We start from the raw sequence: 26,625 nt of genomic DNA on the forward strand, positions 1-26,625 counted from the left end.
ATTGTAATTTAAATTACTTTTTTTTCCAAATTACAGTGACTATCAAGTATGTTGGTTAACCGACTAAACCAAATCATCCTTCCAAACAACCTTCGGATAACAACAAATTTCGGCCCAGATTTCTGATAACTATAAGGCCTAAAACGGGCCGGATCCGGGTCGGGTTAATTTAGGGGTCCAGATTTAAAAAAAAAAAAGGGAGGCGAATTAAAGCAGAGAAGGGAACGAGGGTTTCAAGAATCCTGAAGAAAAAGTGAGAGGAGGAGCTTAAGATACACAAAGCCGTTTCCTTCTCACTTACACACAAACACATTTGAAAGTTGAAACTTTAGCTATGCCTAAATCAAAGAGAGACAGACCAGGTTCCAACTCTTTCTTCCTTTACTCTTTCTGATTCCATTGTCGGAACCGTTGCATCGTTGTTTGTAAGTTTTGTAGCCGCCGTCAAGGGTTTTAGGGTTTTGCTAGGTTTTTAGAGGAACCCTTTTTGAAAAAATTCTGAATTTGTTGGACTTTCTAATCATTGTTCATAGTTTTCTATTGTGTGGTTAACTAAAGTGTGGTTGTTGATTTTTTTTTTTGCTGCAGTTACTTTGTCCAAGACTAAGAAGAAAGGAAAAGAGCATAAGGAGTGTATTATAAATGGAATTAGAGAGGCTGTTGAGAAATATTCATCTGTCTATGTTTTCTCTTTTGAAAACATGAGAAATATCAAATTCAACGAGTTTAGACAGCAGTTTAAGCACAATGGAAGGTCAGTTTCTTCTTGTTGATGTTTGAATTATGAGTAAATGATGGAGAGATGGGTTTTTACTTTTGAGATAGTTATTGAAACATAAGCATCTTTTTACATTTATAGTGTTTGATAGTGACTTTGGTGATTTGACTGACTTGGTTCTTATTTGTCTAGGTTCTTCCTTGGTTCGAACAAAGTGATGCAGGTTGCTCTTGGTCGTGATGCTTCTACGGAAATCCGTTCTGGTATCTACAATGTCTCCAAGGTTTGTGTACTCTGCTTCTTACAATGGTTGTTTTATACTAAATTCCCTTTTTCAGTTAGATTTACATATGTTGGGGTATGTTGTTTCAGCTGATTAATGGTAATGCTGGACTTCTTGTTACTGATATGCCAAAGGACGAGGTGGAAAGGTATCTATCTGTCCTTGAAACCTCTCTCTTTTCCTTCTTTTGCTTTGGTGAAAACTGCAGTGAGGGTCTTGAATTGTATCCATGTCTCTTTGTTCTAACTGTTTGCTATGCTTTTTATGCTTGTATTGCAGCTTATTTAATGCCTATGAGGATGCCGACTTTTCAAGGACCGGAAGCATGGCAGCAGAAACGGTTTGTGAACAGAACTTGTGCCACCTCTCTATATTGTTGCTTCTAGATCAATAAACAAGCTTGCCTATGATCATCCTCTGCTTCTCTCTGTTATTTTTAAAACTTTTTTCCCCATTGCATTGTCTTAATTGCTGTATTGGTACAGGTTGCACTGGAGGAAGGCCCTCTAGAACAGTTCACACATGAGATGGAACCGCTTCTTCGAAAGCTGAATATGCCTGTTCGACTAAACAAAGGTTTACGACTCACCATCTTAATATTATTCTTCGCTCTCATACACAAAATCTTATTTATCTTAACCCAAAACTTTATTTCTTTTGCTGATTTATTATGTAGGTACTGTGGAGTTGGTTGCTGACTTTGTAGTTTGTGAAGAAGGAAAACCCCTTTCTCCGCAATCAGCCCACATTTTGGTAATAAGACTTCTGTATTCGAAAACCTTTTCCTTAATATTTGTATGTTTTCTGGAAAGATTTGCTTATACTTGGTTCTGCAGCGTCTGTTGGGAAAGAAGATGGCTACTTTCAAGCTGAACTTGATCTGCAGATGGAGTCCCGTTGACTTTGAGCTTTACCAAGAAGGTTTGGATCTCTCAGACGTTGAGACCTCTTAGAAAGCCAAAATCTTGACTCAAAACTCTTTTAAAGTTTCTTCATATCGATTTCTATGTTGTGGCGCTGTGTTTGCAATCGAATGTTTTATGTCAAAGTTTTGTTGCTTTACGTGTTTGTAGAATATCAACTTATCATTAAGATTTCTAATATTCTAGTATTGGTTACTGAATTATATTTATACATTTAATCTTTAAAAGCTTATCATCCTTAATCAGTGGCATAATCTAATTTCTAACTCAAAATTTGCATACTTTTTTTCATTCAAAGTTAATTGTACACAGAAGTGGGTGGAACTCAAATGCTACGAATTCATTAAAGATAACCTCTGCTGAATGTGATAAAGTCTAACCTTCTCTTTTGGTAATACCAGTACGTGAAACTATACCTAGAGACTAGAGTAACGAAAGAAACCATCCCCAGCTTTTATTGGTCGGTATAGATTCCAATTGGAATGACAAACTAAGATTTTCTACACAATATTTGTAATGGGTGTGCAAAAATATTCAAGAGGTTTAAATTAACACAACATTGCCTCAGTGTGTAGATGGTGTTGGGGCCAAATTAAATGATCAATGACTCAATGTAATAATCGCCTGTGTATAGTAGAATTATTGCGCACAAAAGTTTGTACTTGTTCCATCTCTTTTGATAATTTCTTCTTGGATGTATCGACCATTTTTAATGTTTTACTTGCTTTTAGCAAACCGAATATAAAAATGGGCACAAAGGTTTCGAATGAAAACTTCTAACGTTGTAGGTACTCCTAGTTCATGGATGGGCCTTTGATTGGGTTTACGAAGTTGTCTATAAAAATGAAACAAGTCCTTCATATCATGCTTATAACAGTAGTAACCCTTTATTATTTGTTTCTTCCCCTTCTTTCTTTTCATACATATTTTAAAGATTGTAAAATCAAGAAGATCAAGAAGTGACATGAGATGAGAGCGTGAGAGAGACTGTGTGCGTGGGGACTTTTTAAAGGAGTCAAGAAAAAGTGAAAAGAAGGAGAGAGAGAGAGAGAGAAGAAGAAGAAGGAAATAATCATGGAAGTGAGTGAAGGGGTCAGGGTGAGAGAGACAGAAGCCTGACTCCTAACCACCATTTCAACAATCTTTTTGGCACTGAAATTCATGTCGTTCCTTTTCCTGTAAAGGAAACGACAACCACTTCTGCTCTGAATTCTGCATTTACTCCTCCTCCTCCTCCTCCTCTTGTATCTCTCTCCTATGTGTTTACATCATTGCATTTCTTCTGTGTACATGTACACACATATGTATTCACCAACATATCCCTCTCTCTCTCTCTCTCTCTACTTTGACACTGATTTTGGCTTTTTCATGATGGGTGGGCATCTTTGAATTTGTTCCTCCCATTTTATAGCACATGGTTTTCTCACATTTCTGCTAAGAAAGATATATAACTATTTGTTCTGGTTAGTTCCTATAGACTATAGTTTTTTTAGATGTACTATATGTCTATGTACTAGTTTTAAACCAAAGAGACGGCGTTTGTTATATAATAACTCAAAAAAAAAAAAAAATGAGCTAACCACTTATGCTCACAACTTCGAAACCTACCTATACGATATCAATTATGAAGGGACGATAGAATCCATTTTTTCAATCGCAATACAGTACTGCTTGTTTAGATAAGATGTTTGTTATCACATGGACATGGTCAATTGACCTATAACCTAATGTGTTATCCGTGAATAGTTTATGAAACTTCTCCAAGAAATCCTATCTCCAAAAGCTAATTAAATATCGCGGGCAAACCAGATATATATATTATGTCAATAAAAAACAATGCAAAGATTCATTTCCATTGTATAGTTTTATCACAATGCGTTATGCATAGATTTCTCATTTCTATGTCCTATGCATCTTGAGTCCTAGCTAGCAATAATTTGTACATAAACAGAAAATGATTGTTTCAAACTGAATATAGAAATTAAAATCTCTTTTCTTCTACATCTCTTTCCTTTATACTTGTTTAAGCTGAGAGAGCCTAGGACGTGACCTTTTCTAATTCAACAGCCATAGGGTAACTTTTTTTGTTGATTTTTTTTTTTTTTTTCACAAATGGCATATTGTAAGATTCGGTTTTAATGTGAGAGAGATGATATCTTGTTTGGTCGGATTGAGACTAAGATGCAACGACGAGAATGTAACGATGGGAAAGAGAAAGAAGCGACTCGTGATCTTCATATATTTTATTAGGTGTACATCAATCATTTCCACCTGAGATTCTTGTACACACAAAAAAAAAAAAAAATGACCTCTTATCATTTTTATTTTTATTTCTCTCGAATTTATTGGAAATTACACTAATGCTTCCCTTCCTCAATCAATGCTCATTCATTATTTTTGTTTTGTATAGAATGCTCCACTAGTTCTGAGAGAACAAAGCATTTTCTATAAACCTTATCATTATGCTTCTTTCTTTCTTTCATATAAAAAAAGTTACAACTTACGCCAACCAATCAACCAACCCCACACCATTAACTACCATATGCATGTATAACATTTCCTCCTTTTTCTGAAAAAAAAAAACTCAAATGATAATGTTAAGCTACCTAAAAGTCTAAAACCAGACAAATTGCTATATCAAGGAACAAAAAAAAAAATCTCAATTATTACGAAAAAATATAATAACCGGAAGAATTTTAATCGAAATTCGAATGCATGATTCTCAAAATTTACAGTCATTATGTGAATTCTTCTGTGGCAATAGAGAACGATGCGTTTTTTTGCTCTAATATATATGGATCCACAAAATGGTGTATTAACCACTTAAATACCATCATTTCGTTTGAAATAATTATTTGTTTCTTTTGAGTTTTGATCATATATGGTGTCTTATGAAGAGTTACTGGAGATCACTCGCATTCCCCTTCAGTTGTCGCCGAGGAAACGTAACTCATAACAAGAGAGGACGTACTCTCATCAGCCATAACAGGCAGCTGAAACAGATGCTTGCAAGAGTGGCAAGTTATCTCCATCATTGTTGCACTAATCCTCTTGATTGCTTCTTCTCTAACAGTTTGAGCCTTCTCAAGCTCCGCCTTTGCTTCTTTCCTTATTCTCTTTGCCTTCTCAAAATCTGTTTCCGCCATCTCTATCTGCATCTTCGCTTCTTGTCTCATTTTCTCTGCCTTTCTTGCTTCCTCGTTCGGTCTCTCCTTGTTTAAACTCGTCTCTCCCTTTTCTGTGCTCTTCGCTTGTGCTGATGTTCTTGCCATTCCTATTGACAGTTGGAGTTCGAGGCTTTCAAATGGAGCTGATGAAGCATTGAAAGGGTACGGCAAAGCTTGTGAATGTTGATAGGATGGTGGTGGTGGCCTTAATAGTGGAAGACCATGCAATAAAGGGCCAAAGCTTGTGGTCGAAATGGTTCTTGTTGGAGCCGCGGTGCCGGGCGTGTGCTGTTGTAAAGGGCGGTGGTTGGTGGTGGAAGGATGCCGGATGGTGCAAGTATCTTGGTGCTCTATGAAACTCTCAACCCTGAAAATACAAAACAAGAGAAGACTCAAGAATGAGCTACGTATTAGTGTATGTTTAGATGACCTAAATAATTGAAAGTAGTGCGTACTGGCTAAACTATATGAAGATAAAATAAAAATAGAGTTTAAAACAGGAGGAATGAGTATGTTTGATAGAGTACGTACGTAATCAAAAGATGAAGGCAATAATATAAAACTGAGTTATGGATTTAGGTATCTTTGGAAAGGGATTATGTGATTATAAGACTTTTTAGCTTGTGTATATTAAAAAAATACAACAAAAAGTGTTGGTAATGGAAATTCATAATGGGTCAATGTGTGCTCACATATGAAAAACTATATTTATGTATAATAAACTTATCTGGCAACAGTCAAGCACTGAACTTCTATTGGTAGGCTCTGTCCAAATCTATATGCTCATTAAAGAAAATATATTTCTATACATATATACGAGCACACCTGTAATGTGACAACATTATACGCCATCCTAGAAAGCATTCTTTGGTTTAATTTAAGGATTCCAAATTCCCAATTATAATATTTTCCTTATATAATCTCAAGAAAGTAAAATCAAACTATGTGAAAGCCAAGAAATCAAATCATCAGCATAGAGACAATATTTAGGGCTTATTCTATATAGACAGGTAATACAAATAAAACGAAGGGTGAGAGATGATGATAATGAAGAAAGAACCTGGAGAAAACTCGGCCGCAGTCGCAGGAGTGACCGCGTGAGCCGCAAGTCTTGAGATGGGCTTTGAAGTCAGATTGAACTGCATAGCCTTTGGAGCATCTCTCGCAAACCCATTGCTTGTGGACACTGTGTTTCCGGCGGAAGTGCTTTTTGATTCCGACCAGATCTCCAAGGGCGTGGCAAGGGTCGTGGTGGAGACACGTCGGCTCAGGACACACGTAGACTCTCTTCCTCACTTCCTCGTCCTTCTTCTCTCTCTTCAGAAGCTTCCATGGCACTTTATGCCTTCTCCTATGCATCTGTAGATTCTGATCCCTCTGAAACCCTTGGTTGCAGATCTCACACACGTACCGATCTGACTCTAGCAACGTTCTTGGTGATAAAGATACCACCTCTGCATCTGGATCTGTAATAACACGGACAATCCATTTGGAATGTTTTATTCAAATTTCTCGAAAATCAAAACTATTTGGGAATATATGAAAAAAAAAACTCATATATTAAATCTTTAGCTGAATTATTGGAATCCCAAAACACACAAATTTTTTTATGTGAGTTATTAAAAAAAGTCAATCTAAAATATTAGTATTGAATACAGTTCTGTCAATCTTGATAACTCATTTGGAATATCAAGAACACATTTTAGAACTTAATGATCGGAAACCAAATCTTTAGATGAATTATTGAAAACCTAATGAACAGTAATATATAAAGAAATATATATTAAAAAAACCTGGTGTCCCTGCGGGTCTTCGTTTTCTCTTGGCGGCTGCGGCTCCATTGATGCCAAGAAGAAGATCGTTGGAAGATGAAGTAGGAAGGTTCCTATGGTCATTGTTTTGCTCGTAATCTATCATCGGATGATATCTTTTTGGTTTTAGTATTTTCTTAAACGATGTGGTGGTGGTGGTGGTATTGGAGAAAGTGTACTAAATTATACTGTATGTGTGTGTGTGACTACTGAAAAAGAATAACAAGATCGAGGAATCTTTTGTTTTTCATGTGAAGAAGAGAATAGAGATTTTTAAGCTCTTTTATTTGGTGGATAGTGCTGTCTCAGCTTTACTAATAGAGGAAGAAAGAGAGATGAGTTAAGAGGGAGAAACAAAGGGTTTTGCTTTCTGAAATCAACTTTTGTTTTTCCCCTTTACAATAATCCTCTTTTTATATTTCCTGGAAAAAAGTTTTCTTCTTTTTGTTAATTGATTCATTGACCTCGCACCTTACCTGGAGAAGTGCATTGTATGGTCTGTGATTGTTTAATCTTCTTCTTTACATACACTCTCATATCATCTTCTCTCTATGTATGCATACACATATACATCATCATGTGACCTAAAGGAAACGGGGTTGAAACTTAGAGCCCACATAGATATTTTGGACAAGAAACAAAAGAACATCCCCTTTCGCTACAAAACAAATACAAGTCATTATTATTTCATATCACTCTGATATTTTTTTTCTCCATAATAGGAAATTATTTATCAATACTACGAAAAAACATTATTCTCCACCTCTCGTTAATTTTTTGCAAGGAGAAACAAATTAACCAAAAGAGATCTTATTAATTTGGATATTTTGTTAATTGTGTACTACTCAGTACTCACACACACATGCACACTTTCTTTGTCTAACAATATATAGTTTATTTTAAAGATAGACATGTGTTAATATAATATACTCATTATCAACTAGTTTTGCGCTGAAATCTCATAATCTTTCATATAGTATCTGATCTCTGTAAATCCAGTGGCGGAGTTAGGATTTCAATTCAGGAGGGTCAAAAATTAAATTGGAATTTAATTATGTTATTAAAAAAAATTTACAGGGTCAATTATGTTATTTTACAAGGGTCAATTTGATTTTTTTCTTAATTATTCATCAAATTTTAAAAATTCACCAGGGTCAATTGACCTCTATACTAATACTTTACCTCCGCCACTGTGTAAATCCATGCAAGTATGATCAATAATATTCATTTTGATCAGACAAATTATAAATGAGCAATATATGAATAATTTTAAAACCCCAATTAAAGGAATCCTATATATATGGAATGAAAAGGAAATTACAACACTACTATATAAATAAATAAATCGTTACTAGAGCACTTTAGACTCCGTTAAGAATTTGCTGTAAAAAATAAAGGGGTAAGAATATTTGTTTAGGAAGTCGGACAAATCATTACTTATTATTACGTATGTTGTCGTGTGCACATAATCAACTCATGTCCCTGTGTGGGTGAGGAACGTAACTCGGAATCCATTCAATGTGGTGTCATCATATCTATAGTACAAATTTGTTTTTTAAACGGGAGAGGAAGAAGAAAGACCCTTGGACTGATCTTTTAGTGTCACGAAAGAGCCAATTTGTAAAAAGTGTACAACGACCGGATCCATAAACGCGGTCCTTACTTACTTGCTATGGTGGAACACGGATCCAAAACGAAACTTATGGCATATATGACTCTTCCTCTTCGCTTTAACTCTTGTTTGGCCCCAAAGATTTTATTTCTATACTCCAGTTAACATTGTATTTATTTCTCTCTTTCGTACTTAGTATTTATTTGATCGAAAGGCCTAGAAAAGGATCTTATAATTAAGTATCATATGGTGGGTGTAGAAGGTGTTGACCACATAATTTTTACTCATGTTCATTAGATATTTTATAACGTTGAAGGTTTTAAATTTGTAATAAAATTGTGCTATCAAGCACCATTGGATATTGTAGTTAATTTGGTTTGGAGGTTAATTTGAGAGCCTGAGGTTGAGTTGTGGCTGACAACAAGGCCATTCTTTTCAAATAGCTTTTTTAATTAGCAAAAAAAAAAATTACCAGAAAAGAGATCCTCCCATCTTTTACCTTCATAAGAACGTAACCTATGGATTAAGTCTATTTTGTAAGTGTTTAATTATTGGCGCTTACCAAGAGTATTTCTAGAGAATAGTCAAAAGTTTATAGTATTCTCAAATAACAATTTTTATTTGAACCTGCAACCCAAACAGATGTTACAGATCATCATGATCTAAAACATGGTATCCATATGATGAACTTTAGTGAGCATGATCCATTCCAAAAGGTTACAGTTTTGAATATGTTAAGTTTTTTTTTTTTTTTTTTTTTTTTTTTTGTTTTGAACAAAAATATGTTAAGTTTTTTTTCTCCTGCAATTCAATAAAATACGCTTTGCTAAAACCTAAAATATCAAAAAGTTATTTTTGCAAATTTCATTATTTGAAAAAAACAAATTACACCAATATATTAAAATCAAGAGTTTACACCTTGGTCTATACAAAGTTTGAGACCGCCATGCATGCATATATAAACCTATATTGCTATATGGAAAATAACATTGGATCGATAAAGTAAAACTAATACAATCATGATTTATTCTAATTAAATGAGAAGAGTACCAATTGTTTCAATCAATAGAAATGAGAGAAGTACACAAAAATAAAAGGTATCATTGCATTGTTGTATCTAATTTAGTCGATACTTAACGAAGAGGAGTCATGATAACATGGGACTTGGTCCCATCGGCTTTTTGCTTTTCAAGGAGTAACGATGGAGGAGGTGAAAAGTTTTATCGACAACCCATAAAGTAACAAAAAAAAAAAGAAAGGTTCAAAGCATTTAAATGATACTACTATATAATTTAGAAAATTGACATTGTCTCTACGTCGTAATCTACATAGAAAGCCATTACATATCTTATGACCACATGGCCACATGGGCGGGAAAGCCCTTTAACCCTACTCTCTACTCGATGCTATTATCCTCAAATCCAAATCCACTCCCTCTCCATGTTTCTATTTTTGGATGTTAATGGTAGTCGCGGATGAAGCCAATTAGTCTGTTTGCCCTATAGTTTTATTTTATTCACCATTTACAAATCTATATAAAGGTTTATGCTTTTTTAAAAGTAATTTTGGTTGGGGTTATAATTATTAGTGAGAAAGTACTATAAAAAAAAATAATGATCCATTCTTAAAGTCGTTGGTTTGGCCATACCATTTCTTATGATCGATAGCGATTTGTCATCTACGTTATTGCTTTCATTACAAATTTACAAACATTTCATATCAAAGAAGTCAAAATCAAAATGATTAACTTTCTACTACCAAATAAAAAAGACATTAAAATACTCACCATGCAAAAGTGGTAAAAGAGGCGCTGCAAATATATACCCTTAAACATTGGCCGATTTTATTTATTTTTACTTAAACATATGTATAGAAAAAACTATTATTAAGTTGTATATGAGAAACAGATTAATTGTTTTTAATAAAAACTTTTAAGTAACATTAAAACCTAATAACGGACAAGTTAAAAGCGATAACCAAATGGTCCTATTTAAGGGGAATATGATTGGTCGGTATAACTTGTGAGAAGGAAAGGTGGAATCAGTATATATAGACTGAACATGTATAATCATCAGACTTAAGAAGAAGAAGAAGAAGAAGAAGAAGAAGAAGAAGCATCAGACTTATGTCCTTTATAGAGCTCATACTATAGATCATAATCTTACCCGCCGTAAACAATATTAGCACTAGATGATGTGGTTGTATGGATTTTAATGCAAATGTTACCAATATCTCAGTATGTCATTAAAACCTAATATATTGACCGTAATTGAATTAACGAAAAGTAGTACTATGCATGGTAAAAAAAAAAGTACTATGCATGGTATGTTGATCCAATCCTAACAAAACTATCTTCATGCGTAAACCAAATATACTAGTTACGTTGGACTTCAACCATCTAGTGTATTGTATATATAAGCTTTTAAACAGTTTCAACGGGTAAAACTATTGGACTCATGCACTCTTAGCACATATTAACATCTCAAAGACGGATTCTCAAATGCCTTAATGAACATATCAAAAATATGTTGTACTAAAAGGTATCTTATAAGAAAACTTAATGTTTGTCTAACGTTTATTATCATCCACATATTCAACAAAATAGCAGAAAAAGCACAAAAGGAAAACCGAAAAAAATAATAATGAATCTGATAAAAATTGCAATTAGAAGGTAATCAAATCTGGTAACGTGTGAGTGAAGTAAACTGGCTCGTCGATAACTATAAGAGGCAGCGGACTCGGATCCACGTTATACTTTCTATGCTGATCATTTTCTGTAATCTCCTTACTTGTGAAACACAAGTCGTCTTCAAAAACTTCCCATTTATCGGTTATGATTGTTCGCAACTCTGGTCTCTCAACTAATATGATACCTTTCTCTTCCTCTACTTCCATCTCCTCCTTCTTTGTCTCCTCTTCCTCTTCTTCGACTCCATTGATAACTTTCTCGATTGCTTTAATGTCTTCTTCTGGGATGCTAACGAATTTAGGGATTTCGTGCGCATTTGAGACCCCGAATTCCTTGCAGAACTCAAAGTATAGCGCGAGGTCTTCTCCTTGAGATGTAGCCTTCTTTACAATTTTAAGAGCCATCACAGCTTCTGCTTTTCCAGCAGCTGGATGAATCTTTATGAGAAGTTTGGCGATAGCGCTGCAGATTCTTCCATAAATGTCGAAGATCTCAATCACCACGCAGTCCATGGCTTCAAGGATTAGCGTCCTCTTCATGTTATCAGCCATTGGACGGATTTGGAGCAGCATATGGAGAAGAGACTGGAGTTTCTGGATCCTTTCGAGCTCTTGGCTAACCGAATCAACCTGAGGTTTCTTGTGGCGGCGACGCATTTGCTCGGACATAAAGAAAGAGTATTGGTCAAGAAACGAGAAGTAGGCACGAATAAAAGCATTGAAACCCCAAGTCTTGCTGGGACGGGAATGGCCATCCGAGAAATCCGAGAGGTCGAAAGGGAGGCGACGAATCTCTTGAATGGACGAGACTTTGCAGCAAAGCACACCGTGGACAAGCATAAGGGCTTTCAAGGCAACGATCCAGCTTCTTGTGCGGTTAACCCTAGAGGAAAGGGCATGAACAAGCGGCTTGATATTGGCGGGAGAGGAGCGGATCCATTTGTAGACACGGTGAGCATTGCGGTAATCAACAGATGAGTCGTCGTGAGAGGTAGCGTGGATGATAGCGGAATCAAGGTCAGGGTTGCGGAAGGAGGTTTTCCGGGAGAAGCCGATGGAAAACAAGCTTTTCCGGTCTTTGAGAGCACCGGAAGCCCGTTTCCACAGCTTCATCATCAGCCTCCTCCTCCTCCTCCTCCTCCTTCTTTGCCCTTTCCTCTCTGATCTCTTTCTCTCAAACCAAAGCCTTTCCTTGTTGTCCCTATTTTAAGTTTTAATTCTTTTGCCACCCTTGCTTTTGACCGTTGTAACCGGTTTTTCGTTTGTTTTTGATTTTAAAACAAGTATAGAAATTGAAAGCTGGCACCAGGCACGTGTGATCAAGACACGTTTTTGCTTAGTTTTGGGCACGTCGGCTGGCCTAAAGACACACGGTTTCGTTTCATCATCTTATTATATTTTTTCTTATCTTATGAGTTATGATACTGATCAAGAACCGAAGCTAGCAACATTTCAGAAGTACTCGGTCTCTACAACAAGACTAGAAGTCTTCGGACTGTACAAGCGTTTTTATAAAAAGTGTCTGAGCCCGGGTTCGAACCGGGGACCTCTAGTGTGTGAGACTAGCGTGATAACCGACTACACCACCCAGACCTTTTTGTTAAAGGTGAAGCTTAATTTAACTACATTTGCAAAACTAAAGCACTGCATACTGATTTCGCATAACGACATCAAGTACTGTGCGTGAAATTGTGATTCAAAGAATAAGAGGTTGGCAGGAAAAGAAAAAAAAAAGTATAAAGTTTCATATTCACAATTACAAAATTCAAATGATAAACTTCTTAAGATAAAATTTAAAATAAACATGCAAGGTAGTATTGTCACAAACAACTACCATAGAGATATTTATCCCATGTAATTATATTCATATGACGATAACTACATACAAGTTATGCAAAAACTCACCTTACAAGTTACAACAAGATGCATCCAAAGATTCGTTAGAAAATTACTCTAACCAAAATTTGAAGATAGAAAATACGAGATCTCCGGTTACAAAACTGTAAACTTAAAAGACGTTTTCCAATCAAATTAGTAACAATAATTGAGCCTGAATAGACACACACACACCTCAGCAATTTCTCTAACTGACCCAAAAAAAAATTCTGCAAATTTTGGATCATCAATAAATGAATGTGTGTGTGCTTGATGAAAAGAAAAACGATTGAGCAAGAAAGAAACATCTTATCTAGATGAAGAGCGGCGCATGCAAGTGGCTTCAATGGTGATGAAGCAAACTATGCAGACGAAGAGAATGATAAGTCCAACTATGATTCCAAAAGTCACCGGATCCATTGCTATTTTCACCTTTAATCTTTTTTGGCACACGAATCAATATATGAGAGATCCTCTTGGCCGGAGGTTTAGTCATCCGTGTCAACGTGTCAGGTCTTAGTTGATTCCATATATTTTAAGTACTAACCAAGTTTTCTAACTATAGTAGTAGCCTATTTTAGATATAATTTGGACTTGTAGTAATTTTCACTGAGACCTCTGATCAAATGCAGCCGTCAATTCGGGTTCCATAACACAATGTGACAATGTCACGCATGTTTAGACCACACAACATATTCTTTGACCCCTAATGTACGGTGGCGGCTGACGGTAAACAAAGTGGACTAGTCATATATGTGAGCTTCATGTTTTAGAGTTCTGTTTAATGATCTTGCATATATGATCCAATATTTTCTATTTTTTGCTAATCATGTTTAATTACTTCTTATTGCACATGTTAACTTTGCTAGTCTTCTAACTTAGTTTATTTTAGTGTCTTGCTTTTTCTTTGGTTTATGAATTTGATTTGTTTAACACTTAAGAAATCCTAAAACAAATCCTTTTATATTTTTTTGTGTGTGTGTGTTTAATCTGTTTCTAGTATCCCTTGTGTGCATCACTCTTGTTTTTGTAGATTTGAACCCAAAATATTACGTTATATTGTCATGCATTGTAGTAATTTAAGCTTTTAAATTTCGTGACATCTTTTAGTATTGCATAATACATTTCTTTTTATACCCTTTTCAGCATTTAAGAGCTAGTTAGTAAAATTGTTTATACAGTATATGAAAAATGGTTGGATGTTAAATTCTTATATGCTTTCTGTAATGAATTCTTTATTCTTTTGGTTATATTATTGAATTTGGGAAAACTAATAATTGAGCAATATCATTGGATAAAACAGATGAGGTAATAAAGATATATAAATGATATGGTGATGCAATTATTTTGTTGTTTTGCTTTTGGTAGAAAGTTTGATTCGGGGTAGAGAGCAGAGACCAACATATGCGTAGTTGGCATATCTGCGAAGCTGTTTTAAGAGACATGACAGGTAAAGCATCATTGCGTATGGGCATCATTTATCTTCTTCTATTTCTCAATTTCTTTTTTTCTTTCCGAGACATATATATCTACAGTTCTACGTACTCATCACTCAAATATTAAACGCATTCTTCGCATTTAAGAATCAAATCACACTTCACAAGCTTCTTAATAATTCAAAGCTTTTTTGTCTTGTATATATTATTCACGTGGCGATTGATAAAGCATGCAAATATATTTAAGTGTTATAAAAGCAAAACAATAAAGTATTTGTTTTGAGTTTGACGGTGAGTTCAATTAATTTTTCTAAATAAACAAGATTATATATGGCCAAATGGTTAGAAAACTTTGTTAATTCAAAGTTTTGTGTGTGTTATTCTGTGATAAAAGAAATATAAAGCAAGATTAACGAATTTTTTAGTTTAAAGTTGGAGGAAAGCAATATAGATAAGTTAAACCCTTTAACAAAAGAAAAATATAGAAGATATAAAAAGAGAAACAACTATACTAGAGCTTAATTAAGATCCAGATATATATAATAATCTTGTTGGTCCACCATGTGGACGCTATTATCCAAATGTGACTTACAAGCGAGAAACCCACTAGCACTCACATGCACATTGCACAGTCGACTTATATATGTATAAGTATGTTGCTTTCTATCACATAAAGCTCGTTATGCAAAAATATTAGAATGGGTTCTCAGTCTGATATCGGCGGCTCCTTAAGCACAGTGATGACTCTGCTTCTCTGTTTTATACTATTATCTATGGCTCCAAAACTTGAGGCCGAGTTCACAACGCTTGAACATGCACCAAACCCCGATGGCTCAATCAGTTTTCTGGTGATTGGAGATTGGGGTAGGCGTGGACTCTACAACCAATCGCAAGTTGCCCTCCAGGTACTAAAATTACATATAACATACTATATATATACCCATGTTTGTTATACTTAATAGGATTGTTTTGATGGAGACATATAGATGGGGAGAATCGGGGAGAAGATGGATATCGATTTTGTGGTATCGACGGGAGATAACATTTACGATAATGGGATGGAAAGCATCGACGATCCCGCCTTTCAACTTTCCTTCACCAATATCTATACGTCTTCTAGCTTGCAAAAACCATGGTATTCAGTTTTGGGGAATCATGACTATAGAGGAGATGTTGAAGCACAGTTGAGTCCTGCCCTCAGATCAATAGATAGCCGTTGGACTTGCATGAGATCCTTCATCGTAGACGCTGGTACTAGCTAGCCCTATATAAATATTACATATATAAATATTTATAATATATCTTGCATGTTTTTGTTACATAAATCATATTAATGGGTTTCCACTTCTTGTATCTAAACTTGGGCAGAGGTCGCAGAGCTCTTCTTTGTCGACACAACTCCATTTGTAGATGCATATTTCCTCAATCCACAAGACCAAAATTACGACTGGAGCGGAGTATCACCGCGAGAATCCTATATTCAGACCATTTTAACGGTACTTGATGGAAACAAACAATATATGTCTTTACTATCAGTTTGTAGGAATTATCTTGATGACGATCCGATTATAATGTGTAGGAGTTGGAGATGGGTCTAAGAGAATCAAGAGCAAACTGGAAAATCGTGGTGGGTCATCATGCTATAAAGAGTGCTTCTATTCATGGGAACACAAAAGAGCTTGAAGCTCTCCTCTTACCCATCCTTGAGGTTCATTTTCTTCTTAACCACTATTGCATTCGGAAAAGAAAAAACACACTATTGTAAACATGTAAAGATTATTGGATTTTTCAGGCGAATAAAGTTGATCTCTACATGAACGGACATGATCATTGCTTGCAACATATTAGCACATCTCAAAGGTAACACCAATCAATTGTCATATACATTAGAAACTGAAGCTGCGTGTTTGGATAAAATTAAAGCAGGTACGTAATTGTGGATAATTTTGTCTTATCACTTTCTTGCAGTCCAATCCAGTTTCTAACTAGTGGTGGTGGGTCAAAGGCATGGAGAGGTTACTACAAGTGGACAACACCAGAAGATATGGAATTCTTCTACGATGGACAAGGTTTCATGTCAGTTAAGATAACTAGAACCGAAATGGGTATCGCTTTCTATGATGTCTCCGGCAATATATTGCACAAGTGGGACACATCAAAAATGTTAGACACTGACTTTTATTTCCCATTGTAAATTCACATGAAAAAATCAATCAATTGAAGCACATAAAATTAAGTCTACATGATCCTTATGAGTGTCTCCGAAAAATTCAAGTAAAATATGAGAGAATATACTTTGAAGTCCATGCAGAATATGGATGGAGGAGCCATCCTCGTAATGGGATTGATCACAGCTGATTTAGCTAAACTATGGTGTAAACTAAATTAAAGGCAAATTCTTTTTCTATCCTTTGATTATTCTCCATGGGGGACCAAACAAACACATACCAAAAAATTTGGAGGTTCGTACCATACATATCAATCTAATAAATATGTTTGGCCATCGTCAAGATTAGGAAAAAAAAAATTTCATTAAGAATGGTCAAGGGATTATACATTAAGAAAGAAACATGTAAATTACATTTATAATATTATTTTTATCATTTTTTATAATCTATATTTTAGGTTAGGTATCCCATCTTAGTATGTGACGACAGTAATGCCCTGTGGCGAAGTAGACTAATTCCAAACGCCAATTTAGAAAAATATATGATATTTGACTTTGACCAAACAATACTGATTAAGATCAAATTAACTGACTTTACCTACTGATTAGGCACGTGGTTCATGTTCCACAAAAACGCACCGTTTCACCTGTCAAACCTCTCAGAGCATTTTATAAACTCTCCTCTCTTTTGGAATCAACAACGTAAGGATCTTTTCTTTGTTTTCCGACAATGGCGGCTACTACATTGTACAAGTCTTGTCTTCTTCAACCCAAGTCCGGTTCCACCACTCGCCGCTTAAACCCTTCTCTCGTTAATCCTATTCTGAATCCGACGAGTAAGGATTCTCTGTTCTTTGTTTCAAGATAGATAGATGCGTTCTTCGAATCAAAAGTTCCGATTTTTAATCTGTTTTGTTTCCCTCCGTGATTAGGAGTTTCGGTTTTGGGGAAGAGTCGTAGAGATGTCTTTGCGAAAGCTTCGATTGAAATGGCGGCATCGAACTCCACACCTTCCGCTGTTGTCAATTCCTCTAAGCAGAACGGTCCTATCATCGTCATTGATAATTACGACAGCTTCACTTACAATCTCTGCCAGGTTTCATTTCGAAACTGAGAATTTTGTAATTTTGGTTTTTGGTCAGCCATGTCTTAATCGATTAGGGTCCTGGCTAAATTGCAAGTCCTTGTTCTTGTTAGAAATATGTATTCAAGTATGCATTTTGATTGATTGTTAGAAATCTCGTTATTTCACAATCCAATATAGTTTCGACATGCGACCTACTTAATGTAGATTCTCTCTTTTTTATTGTGGAAAAACTTTACTTCTATGGGGAATGGTGTTTTTGTTTGGAAATGCTCCTCGTTGCTTGTTTGTCGTTGTCAGGAGCAATTGTTTGATTCAGCAAAAGCTAATACGTCACTTTTTTTGCTCCCTAAAGTCTGGTCCTTTATGTAGAATCTTTAACCTTGCTCAAAGTTTGAATTGTGTGAGTTGCTATTGTTGACTAAAGAATTTGGTTATTCGTTTTTGAAATAACTCACTTTCTCATAAAATTTTGGCTGCTATGAATATCTCACATGACGCATATATGTAGATCCCAAATGTACAAATTTGATAATGGCTTACTTATAGTTCTCTGCGTTTGAGGTGCATACTTTTTATCGTAATCGTTCTCTTTCTTCTGCTTTTAGTATTAGCAAAATTTTGAATTGTATCTTTGCCTACAGTATATGGGAGAGCTAGGATGCCATTTTGAAGTTTACCGTAATGATGAACTTACAGTAGAGGAGTTGAAAAGGTAAGAGGGAAACAATATGTGTTCTGTTTAAAACGTAATCTGGCTAACCAATTGGTGTTGATTCCTTTATTGTGCTCTCTTCTTTGCAGTAAAAATCCAAGAGGGGTGTTGATATCTCCTGGACCTGGTAAATATTTTGGCCTCTGAATATTTTTTTTTTGATTATGTGGTGTATCTTTTTGAAACGCTGGAGAAGAAGCTAACACCTTTCTTTAATTTGATAGGTACCCCTCAAGACTCTGGGATTTCGTTGCAAACTGTTTTGGAACTCGGACCAAGTGTTCCTTTATTTGGAGTATGTATGGGTTTGCAGTGTATAGGGGAAGCATTTGGAGGTTAGTTGCATATAAAGAAGACATCTTATTTTCCCGTATCAGTGTTCTAAAACCATGGTTTAATTCTTAATTTTATTAGGAAAGATTGTGCGGTCACCATTTGGTGTTATGCATGGGAAAAGCTCAATGGTTCACTATGATGAGAAAGGAGAAGAAGGCTTGTTCTCTGGATTATCCAAGTATGAGTCAGGTTTTTCGGTGTTGTATTGTATAGTTAGTCATACGTCTGTAAATGTGTAATAACAAAACAAATCTTGTTGGTGTCTGTTGTTTTCAGCCCTTTCCTTGTAGGTAGATATCACAGTCTCGTGATCGAAAAAGATACATTTCCCAGTGAGGAACTCGAGGTTACTGCATGGACAGAAGATGGTCTGGTTATGGCTGCCCGTCACAGGAAGTACAAGCATATACAGGTAAAGCTCACTCTAGTGTTTTCATGTATCTTATTGCCTCGTCCATTCAAAAACAGAAGTCTTGAAGTCTTGTAAAATTTGTTCACAGGGAGTTCAATTTCATCCGGAGAGTATTATAACAACTGAAGGCAAGACAATTGTCCGCAATTTCATCAAACTCGTAGAGAAAAAGGAATCTGAGAAGCTGACATAGACTAGCCTGAATGAGAATAATGTTTGTGCCTTGTTGTAATAATGTTTGCTAACGCAAAAATGTTCCTTGGTCTTTCTTCCATTGTTTCTATCATATAGATTTGATTTGTTCCTCCACTTTTACTTAATTTGTGAAATTTAAAACAGAAAGCTATGTTGATTCACGCATGCATAGTGAAAAACGGACGCGCACCTCACAGTTTTTATTTAGTTCCTAGCTCAGTAGCAACCTGGAATTTTTATAGTACTTATTTCACTTCAGGACGAACCTGAAAAGGCTCAATAGTATTCATAAGTGGTGTTGGACATCTCATACATGAATAAGATCAGAGATCAATTATTATTGGCTTTCCCTTAAGTTAAAGCAGAAACAAACAACTTATAGTTTACTCCATACGTATTTTGTCTAACAGTAAAATAAGTTGCAACTACTAATTCGAAACTTGATTTGTTTTTTCTTAAATGAGAAAAAGTTGAGAAGGAGTACCTTTTCCTGTACTTACCATGCAAGAAACATAAGTAACGGAGCAATCAAAAAGAGTAGAAAGGTAATACATGAAAATGCCTAAATAATATGTTTTACTTATTATAAAGGTGATAAATAGAAACGAAACTCACTGACTGGAAAATTTGAGTAAAGCGGTCTGACAAAAGCAAGAAACAAAACCTAAACATAACTTTTGCGCTGTTGGTTGAGTTGCACTAAACTCGGAAGATAAGAAGAAGAGCACACACACGGGGGACAATAAATCTCTGGGACATACCCAGACCTGCTAGGTTCAGCGACTTTGGGAGCTACTCCGAGACTCACAGATTTGAAGTATCCCTCTTCTCCAATGATAAAAGCTGTGTGGTAACGAACTTTCTCGGTAAGGGAGGGTAGGTATCCGTCTATGTCGAACACCACAGCTACTTTCTCTTCCTCGTCAATGAAGAAGGTTCCACCCGAATGATAGTCAAAGCGAACACCAGTGCGTGCGAATGGTCTCATTTCCAAATTCAAAAACTTGCTCCAGGAGACATAGTTGGGGTCAATCCTAGTTGTAACCCAAATAGGAACTATGTTACATTGACTATCATGACAACCCTCCTGATATAGCACAGCGAGCTGCTCGTCTCTAACACATGAGAGGGTCACAGTGTTTAGTGTACCGCAAGAGTGAAATGGAAGAGGTAGACGAGGTCCGAATGTCTCTCTTGTAAAATCAAAACAGAGCAAGAAATCTTGAATCTCATTGTCATCGATCAATAAATCTCCATTTCCCAGGTACTCTCCACCAGAAAAGCCAGGTCCTATTGACTCATGAGCATAAAAGTAGGTGTCTCCCTTCACAGACACACCACCTTGACAAGGATCTATATCCCAGTCGGGAGTGACGTCGAGAACCCTCCATGAATTAGAGCTCAAGTCGTATATTTCGTACATGACAAGGCGTTCTGTGGAATAATCTACAAACCTCAAGATTTTGTGGTTACGGTTGTTCTTGTCATATCCGAGAGCATACATGTCTAGTCTGTGGAAATATGTTGTTGGTGCTATCCACCTTGTTTGCCCCAAATAAGGGTTCCATACCATGAGCCTCGACTTGTCCTTAGCCACACATAACAATAAGCCGTCGCAGTGATACACTTTAGATATCTCGACTTGATTAAGCAAATCTACCTGCTTTATAGATAGATCAACCAAGTCTTCTTCTTCGTCTTTGTCCTTGCTGCTGCGGCAGATATGGAATCTAGTTGAACAAACCTTTGAATCCATCGTCAAAAACCCTAAATACTGCTGCCTTGGCGCTAAAGCTTTACCCAAAACCCAATCTTTGGATAAAGCGTTCCACAATTTGCAAGTGGATCTCACAGCTCGCAGAGATGTTATCGGAACCCTCGTGAGTATCTTCTCCCCTAGCAATTTTGGTGGAAGATCGCAGATCCTCGTCCTCTTCGTCATCTTTCCAACTTTTCGACAAAAGCTGCGCAATAGAAATTACTAGGTTGTGTCTTCCTTTTTTTTTTTTTTTTTTTTTTTTTTTGACAATTATGATATATGTGTAATGGAATGTATGATAGTTTCCGTATTCACAAAAAAAGAAAAGGAAAAAAAAAAACTCTATTCCTTTCTCTTATGTGTAAAAGGTACATTACAATTCGGGTCCTAGGCAGCACTTCCTTGACTGAAATAACCCAAATTGTTGAATTAGCATTTCTTGAGTCAATGACTCAATATAATGTAGTTTCATAAAATTGCACAACTAATCCAACTGATGTGCTGTCCAAGTAATATTGTCATATCTGGTTGCACAAGAAACAGAGCCCTCAGCGTTACAAAGCAATGTGACAAAATCAAAATTTATAAACGAGAGATGTGTTTATTGTCTGGCTATGGAATTTTTCAAACTGAATTTTTATAGGGACATTTAAATAGTTTAATATTGAACAATAAATAGTTTAATACATACATTGCATGAGATAACATCAGAGATCACTTTTGTATTATCATATACTGGCTTTCCTTAAAGTAAAGGCAGAAATTGACAATTGAAGTTGTTTACCCCAAAATTGGACTGACAATACTTAAAAACCATGTCATGCTTTGCATGGGGATGGTGCAATTCACACAGTTGTGGTATATAAAGTAATCTTGCAAGTGAGAAAGAGGCTAGAACAATCGTCTTGATAAATTGACTACCAGAGAACGACAATGCAAGAAAACAAATAAGGTATATAAAGTTATCTTGCAAGTGGGAAAGAGGCTAGAACAATCGTCTTGACTACAAGAGGACGACAATGCATGAAAACAAATAAGGTACTTAGCCATCTCAATGACGAAAAGAAATTAAGAAACTTCAACCATATATGGTCCATGACAAGAACAAGGAGGAATGAAAAAAGCTGAAATCGTCTACTTATATATTAGCGCTGATAAAATAGAAACGAAACAGAGAAGTGATGTGATAACTAGCAGTCTTGAGACATGAAAAGAAACAACAACTAAACATGTCTTTGTTTCCTTTTGCGGGGTTGGTTGAGTTGGACCAAACTCGGAAGGTAAGAAGAAGAGCACACAACCGGGGGACGGTATATACTGGGCACATAACTACGCCCGGATATGAGACAAGGTTCCCCGAGATTGGGAGCGACTCCAAGAGTCAGAGGTTTGAAGTATCCGTCTTCTCCACTTATAAAAGCTGTGTGGTAACGAACTTTCTCGGTAAGGGGGGGAATGGGGGCTAGGTATCCGTCTATGTCGAACACCACCGCGATTTTCTGTTCCTCGTCAATGAAGAAGGTCCCGCCCATATTAGTATTGTCAAACCGTTCACCAGCGAGAGAGACTGGTCTCATGTTCACTATCAAAAACTTGCTCCAGGACACAGAGTTGGGCTCGATCTTAGTAGTGACCCAAAACTCAACTGTGCTAACCCAATCATCATGAACACCCTCATTATGATATAGCACCACGAGCTGCTCGTCTCTAACACTAGAGAAAGTCACAGGCGCGTGGAGAGTAGAGTGAAACGGAAGAGGCAGACGAGGACCAAATGTCTCTGTTGTGAAATCAAAACAGAGTAAGAAATCTTCAAGATCAAATATCTCTTCAGCAGATGTCTGATCATCTTCTTGAGCAAAAAAGTAGGCATTTCCCTTCACAGACGCGCTATAATTAGACTCTATCAAAGCATCGGGAGGGACCTTGAGATCCTTCCATGAATTAGAGCTCAACTGGTAGATTTCGTACCTGGAAACTTTTTCTGGATGGGCATAATATTCCTGAAACCTCACGATTTTGTGGTTGCGGTTCATGTCGTATCCGAAAGCATACCTGTCTTGGCAGTGGAAATTGTTGCTGGGTCTGATCCACCTTGTTTGTCCCAAATAAGGGTTCCAAACCACCAGCCTCGACTTGTCCTCAGCGACGCACAACAGTAAGCCGTCGCAGTGATGCACAATAGATATCTTGACTTGATTAAGCAAATCTACCTGCTCTATAACCAAGTAGTCTTCTTCTTCTTCTTCTTTCTTTCTACTATGGAATCTAATTGATCAAACTTTGGAATCCATCGTCATAAACCCCAAAAACTGCTGCCTTGGCGCTGACGCTTTACCCAAAACCCAATCTTTGGATAAAGCGTTCCACAATTTGCAAGTGGATCTCACAGCTCGCAGAGATGTTATCGGAACCCTCGTTAATATCTTCTCCCCTACCAATTTTGGTGGAAGATCGCAGATCTTCGTCCTCTTCATTCTTCTTCCAACTTTTTTTTTGCCGGCCCTCGTCATATTTCCAACTGTTCAACAGAAGCTACGCAATAGAAATTACTAGGGTTCTGTATCTTGCTTTTTTATTTATTTATTGAGACAATTATGATGATATATGTGTAATACTGTAATGTATGTTAGTTTCCGTATTCACAAAAAAAGAAAAGGAAAAAAAAACTCTATTCCTTCTCTTATGTGTAAAATGTACATTTAATTTAAGAAAAATAGATAATCAAATTGTTTGCATTTTTGTTTAATTAGCTTCATCCTGATTTCAATATTTAGCTTTGATACGATGTTATTTTCATCTAACGTTTTTTTTTTTTAAAACAGAGCAACATAATTTGTGCATTAGTGTTTTGCAAACCAAAACATTACAAGGTTTTCAAAGAAATGTAACCAGCTCTAGAGAAATGTGGACAACTCAAATCTGTCATACCTTTGAACATAGAAGCTACGCAATATAAAAACAGAGCAACACAAACATTAGCATACAGTAGTTATAAAGTAGTGTTGTGTAAACCAAAACATTACCACTTTTGATAGATAAAAAACAATGTAAGCAGCTCCAAATTTAAAGTTTCAATTTACGCAAACGAATCCAAGTACATCTGTTTTATGTATCCTACCCAAGCCCATGCATTTGAAACCATGCCACGACTTTGTAATCCCCCAAATTAACCTTTAATTTTTGGAAGAGACTACTTAACTAGCTAAGAGAAGAGATCAGGTCTCATGGTGAATTAGGAAAAACTTGGGAAATAAACTTGAACCTTACACTGGAAACAAAGGATCAAATGTGTTTTTTACCATCATGGCTTCATAGATGTCATCTACAACTGCTATTTTAACATAGATAACAGCCTGAGCATACTTGGTACTAGTAGTACTTAATGGTCATCTGAAACAACCCGAATTGTTGAATCAGCACTTCTTGAGTCAATATAATGTAGTTTCATAAAATTGCACAACTAATCCAACTGATGTGCTGTCAAGTAATATTGTCATATCTGGTTGCACAAGAAACAGAGCCCTCAAATGTGACAAAATCAAAATTTATAAACGAGAGATGTGTTTTATGTCTGGCTATGGAATTTTTCAAACAGACAAGTGAAAAAGTGGCTAGAACAATCGTCTTGATAAATTGACTACCAGAGGACGACAGTGCAAGAAAACAAATAAGGTACTTAACCATCTCAATGACGAAAAGAAATCAAGAAACTTTAACTATATATGGTCCATGACAAGAACAAGGAGGAATGAGAAAAAGCTGAAATCGTCTACTTATTAACCCTGATAAAATAGAAACGAAACTGAGAAGTGATGTGATAACTAGCAGTCTTGAGACATGAAAAGAAACAAAAACTAAAAATGTCTTTGTTTCCTTTTGCGCAGTTGGTTGAGTCGGACCAAACTCGGAAGGTAAGAAGAAGAGCACACAACCGGGGGACGGTATATACTGGACACATAACTACGCCCGGAAACAAGATCATCTAACCCGAGATTAGGAGCGACTCCAAGAGTCAGAGGTTTGAAGTATCCGTCTTCTCCACTTATAAAAGCTGTGTGGTAACGAACTTTCTCGGTAAGGGGGGGAATGGGGGCTAGGTATCCGTCTATGTCGAACACCACAGCGAGTTTCTGTTCCTCGTCAATGAAGAAGGTCCCGCCCATATTAGTATTGTCAAACCGTTCACCAGTGAGAGAGAATGGTCTCATGTTCACTATCAAAAACTTGCTCCAGGACACAGAGTTGGGCTCGATCTTAGTAGTAACCCAAAACTCAACTGTGCTAACCCGATCATAATGAACACCCTCATTATGATATAGCACCACGAGCTGCTCGTCTCTAACACTAGAGAAAGTCACAGGCGCGTGGAGAGTAGAGTGAAACGGAAGAGGCAGACGAGGACCAAATGTCTCTGTTGTGAAATCAAAACAGAGTAAGAAATCTTCAAGATCAAATATCTCTTCAGATGTCCGATCATCTTCTTGAGCAAAAAAGTAGGCATTTCCCTTCACAGACGCGCAATAACTAAACTCTATCAAAGCATCGGAATGGACCTTGAGATCCCTCCATGAATTAGAGCTCAACTCGTAGATTTCGCACCTGGAAACTGTTTCTGAATGGGCATAATATTCCTGAAACCTCAGGATTTTGTGGTTACGGTTCATGTCGTATCCGAAAGCATACCTGTCTCGCCAGTGGAAATCGTTGCTAAGTCTGATCCACCTTTTTTGCCCCAAATAAGGGTTCCAAACCACCAGCCTCGACTTGTCCTCAACGACGCATAACAGTAAGCCGTCGCAGTGATGCACAATAGATATCTTGACTTGATTAAGCAAATCTACCTGCTCTATAACCAAGTAGGCTTCTTCTTCTTCTTCTTCTTTCTTTCTACTATGGAATCTAATTGAACAAACTTTTGAATCCATCGTCATAAACACCTAAATACTGCTGCCTTGGCGCTGAAGCTTTACCCAAAACCCAATCTTTGGTTAAAGCGTTCCACAATTTGCAAGTGGATCTCACAGCTCCCAGAGATGTTATCGGAACCCTCGTGAGTATCTTCTCCCCTAACAAAGGAGGTGGAAGATCGCAGATCCTCGTCCTCTTCATTCTTCTTCCAACTTTTTTTCTGCCGGCCCTCGTCATTTTTCCAATTTTGTGTCTTCTTGTTTTTGACTATTATGATATATGTTAGGGTTCCGTATATAAAAATAAATACTCTTAATTCATTTTCTTTGTGTGGAAAATAATCAATATATATATACTCAATTTCAGAAAAACCAAATTCTTTCCATTTTTCTTTACTCATTAGTATCTTCATGTAATTAACTTTGGTACAGTGACATCTTCATGTAAAAGTTTATCTAAAAACAGAGTAACATAAACATTAGCGTATAGTAGTCTTTTGCAAACCAAAACTTTACTAGGTTTTCAATATCGGC

The 26,625-nt window shown here is 36.4% G+C and overlaps 8 protein-coding genes and 1 non-coding gene across 9 annotated transcripts; 3 read left to right on the forward strand and 6 right to left on the reverse strand.

Moving 5' to 3' along the window:
* The first annotated feature begins 228 nt into the window (after nucleotides 1-228).
* On the forward strand, nucleotides 229-2,166 carry LOC17900523 (mRNA turnover protein 4 homolog). The gene is made up of 8 exons (XM_006304113.2): nucleotides 229-362; nucleotides 589-754; nucleotides 911-1,001; nucleotides 1,091-1,149; nucleotides 1,281-1,341; nucleotides 1,487-1,577; nucleotides 1,678-1,754; nucleotides 1,838-2,166. Exons 1-8 carry the CDS (start codon nucleotides 335-337, stop codon nucleotides 1,952-1,954), a joined length of 690 nt encoding a protein of 229 aa, XP_006304175.1. The 5' UTR covers nucleotides 229-334; the 3' UTR covers nucleotides 1,955-2,166.
* A 2,485-nt stretch (nucleotides 2,167-4,651) lies between these two features.
* Nucleotides 4,652-7,331, reverse strand: LOC17897860 (protein indeterminate-domain 16). Its single transcript, XM_006304997.2, has 3 exons — nucleotides 6,885-7,331; nucleotides 6,152-6,557; nucleotides 4,652-5,458 (listed from the first exon to the last, which is right to left on the reverse strand). The coding sequence occupies exons 1-3, from the start codon at nucleotides 7,006-7,008 to the stop codon at nucleotides 4,834-4,836; spliced, it is 1,155 nt and encodes a 384-aa protein (XP_006305059.1). The 5' UTR covers nucleotides 7,009-7,331; the 3' UTR covers nucleotides 4,652-4,833.
* Nucleotides 7,332-11,066: 3,735 nt separating this feature from the next.
* Nucleotides 11,067-12,338, reverse strand: LOC17896737 (putative clathrin assembly protein At1g25240). Its single transcript, XM_006305903.2, has one exon. The coding sequence runs from the start codon at nucleotides 12,316-12,318 to the stop codon at nucleotides 11,179-11,181; it is 1,140 nt and encodes a 379-aa protein (XP_006305965.2). The 5' UTR covers nucleotides 12,319-12,338; the 3' UTR covers nucleotides 11,067-11,178.
* A 383-nt stretch (nucleotides 12,339-12,721) lies between these two features.
* TRNAV-CAC lies at nucleotides 12,722-12,795 on the reverse strand. Its single transcript has one exon. It is a non-coding gene; the product is annotated as a tRNA-Val (tRNA).
* Nucleotides 12,796-15,195: 2,400 nt separating this feature from the next.
* Nucleotides 15,196-16,807, forward strand: LOC17900111 (purple acid phosphatase 4). Its single transcript, XM_006305212.2, has 6 exons — nucleotides 15,196-15,418; nucleotides 15,500-15,764; nucleotides 15,882-16,009; nucleotides 16,093-16,221; nucleotides 16,306-16,373; nucleotides 16,482-16,807. Exons 1-6 carry the CDS (start codon nucleotides 15,212-15,214, stop codon nucleotides 16,705-16,707), a joined length of 1,023 nt encoding a protein of 340 aa, XP_006305274.1. The 5' UTR covers nucleotides 15,196-15,211; the 3' UTR covers nucleotides 16,708-16,807.
* Nucleotides 16,808-17,382: 575 nt separating this feature from the next.
* LOC17897600 (anthranilate synthase beta subunit 1, chloroplastic) lies at nucleotides 17,383-19,587 on the forward strand. The gene is made up of 8 exons (XM_023789814.1): nucleotides 17,383-17,516; nucleotides 17,613-17,776; nucleotides 18,409-18,479; nucleotides 18,569-18,606; nucleotides 18,704-18,814; nucleotides 18,894-18,993; nucleotides 19,092-19,227; nucleotides 19,316-19,587. Exons 1-8 carry the CDS (start codon nucleotides 17,411-17,413, stop codon nucleotides 19,418-19,420), a joined length of 831 nt encoding a protein of 276 aa, XP_023645582.1. The 5' UTR covers nucleotides 17,383-17,410; the 3' UTR covers nucleotides 19,421-19,587.
* A 480-nt stretch (nucleotides 19,588-20,067) lies between these two features.
* LOC17899021 (F-box/kelch-repeat protein At1g24800) lies at nucleotides 20,068-21,405 on the reverse strand. The gene has a single exon (XM_006303572.2). It carries the CDS (start codon nucleotides 21,362-21,364, stop codon nucleotides 20,087-20,089), a length of 1,278 nt encoding a protein of 425 aa, XP_006303634.1. The 5' UTR covers nucleotides 21,365-21,405; the 3' UTR covers nucleotides 20,068-20,086.
* Nucleotides 21,406-22,334: 929 nt separating this feature from the next.
* LOC17897039 (F-box/kelch-repeat protein At1g24800) lies at nucleotides 22,335-23,669 on the reverse strand. Its single transcript, XM_023777025.1, has one exon. The coding sequence runs from the start codon at nucleotides 23,215-23,217 to the stop codon at nucleotides 22,405-22,407; it is 813 nt and encodes a 270-aa protein (XP_023632793.1). The 5' UTR covers nucleotides 23,218-23,669; the 3' UTR covers nucleotides 22,335-22,404.
* Nucleotides 23,670-25,038: 1,369 nt separating this feature from the next.
* On the reverse strand, nucleotides 25,039-26,152 carry LOC17898677 (F-box/kelch-repeat protein At1g24800). Its single transcript, XM_023777118.1, has one exon. It carries the CDS (start codon nucleotides 26,113-26,115, stop codon nucleotides 25,039-25,041), a length of 1,077 nt encoding a protein of 358 aa, XP_023632886.1. The 5' UTR covers nucleotides 26,116-26,152.
* Nucleotides 26,153-26,625: the final 473 nt, after the last annotated feature.

Source organism: Capsella rubella, unplaced genomic scaffold (genome assembly GCF_000375325.1).
Source record: "Capsella rubella cultivar Monte Gargano unplaced genomic scaffold, Caprub1_0 scaffold_1, whole genome shotgun sequence".
NCBI classification, from domain to species: Eukaryota; Viridiplantae; Streptophyta; class Magnoliopsida; order Brassicales; family Brassicaceae; genus Capsella; species Capsella rubella.

Bases quoted from the DNA above. Each gene is read 5' to 3' on its own strand.
- LOC17900523 (XM_006304113.2), top strand. From the start codon at position 335: ATGCCTAAATCAAAGAGAGACAGACCAG. The intron at 363-588 runs GTTCCAACTCTT...TTTTTGCTGCAG, and splicing joins ATCAAAGAGAGACAGACCAG to TTACTTTGTCCAAGACTAAG. The intron at 1,578-1,677 runs GTTTACGACTCA...TTTATTATGTAG, and splicing joins GCCTGTTCGACTAAACAAAG to GTACTGTGGAGTTGGTTGCT.
- LOC17898677 (XM_023777118.1), bottom strand. From the start codon at position 26,115: ATGACGATGGATTCAAAAGTTTGTTCAATTAGATTCCATAGTAGAAAG.
- LOC17900111 (XM_006305212.2), top strand. From the start codon at position 15,212: ATGGGTTCTCAGTCTGATATCGGCGGCTCCTTAAGCACAGTGATGACT. The intron at 16,222-16,305 runs GTTCATTTTCTT...TGGATTTTTCAG, and splicing joins TCCTCTTACCCATCCTTGAG to GCGAATAAAGTTGATCTCTA. The intron at 16,374-16,481 runs GTAACACCAATC...ACTTTCTTGCAG, and splicing joins CATATTAGCACATCTCAAAG to TCCAATCCAGTTTCTAACTA.
- LOC17899021 (XM_006303572.2), bottom strand. From the start codon at position 21,364: ATGACGAAGAGGACGAGGATCTGCGATCTTCCACCAAAATTGCTAGGG.
- LOC17897860 (XM_006304997.2), bottom strand. From the start codon at position 7,008: ATGATAGATTACGAGCAAAACAATGACCATAGGAACCTTCCTACTTCA. The intron at 6,558-6,884 runs GTTTTTTTAATA...GTGTTATTACAG, and splicing joins AAGACCCGCAGGGACACCAG to ATCCAGATGCAGAGGTGGTA. The intron at 5,459-6,151 runs GTTCTTTCTTCA...TTGTATTTTCAG, and splicing joins TGCGGCCGAGTTTTCTCCAG to GGTTGAGAGTTTCATAGAGC.
- LOC17897600 (XM_023789814.1), top strand. From the start codon at position 17,411: ATGGCGGCTACTACATTGTACAAGTCTTGTCTTCTTCAACCCAAGTCC. The intron at 17,777-18,408 runs GTTTCATTTCGA...CTTTGCCTACAG, and splicing joins TCACTTACAATCTCTGCCAG to TATATGGGAGAGCTAGGATG. The intron at 18,607-18,703 runs GTAAATATTTTG...TTAATTTGATAG, and splicing joins GTTGATATCTCCTGGACCTG to GTACCCCTCAAGACTCTGGG.
- LOC17897039 (XM_023777025.1), bottom strand. From the start codon at position 23,217: ATGAACCGCAACCACAAAATCGTGAGGTTTCAGGAATATTATGCCCAT.
- LOC17896737 (XM_006305903.2), bottom strand. From the start codon at position 12,318: ATGATGAAGCTGTGGAAACGGGCTTCCGGTGCTCTCAAAGACCGGAAA.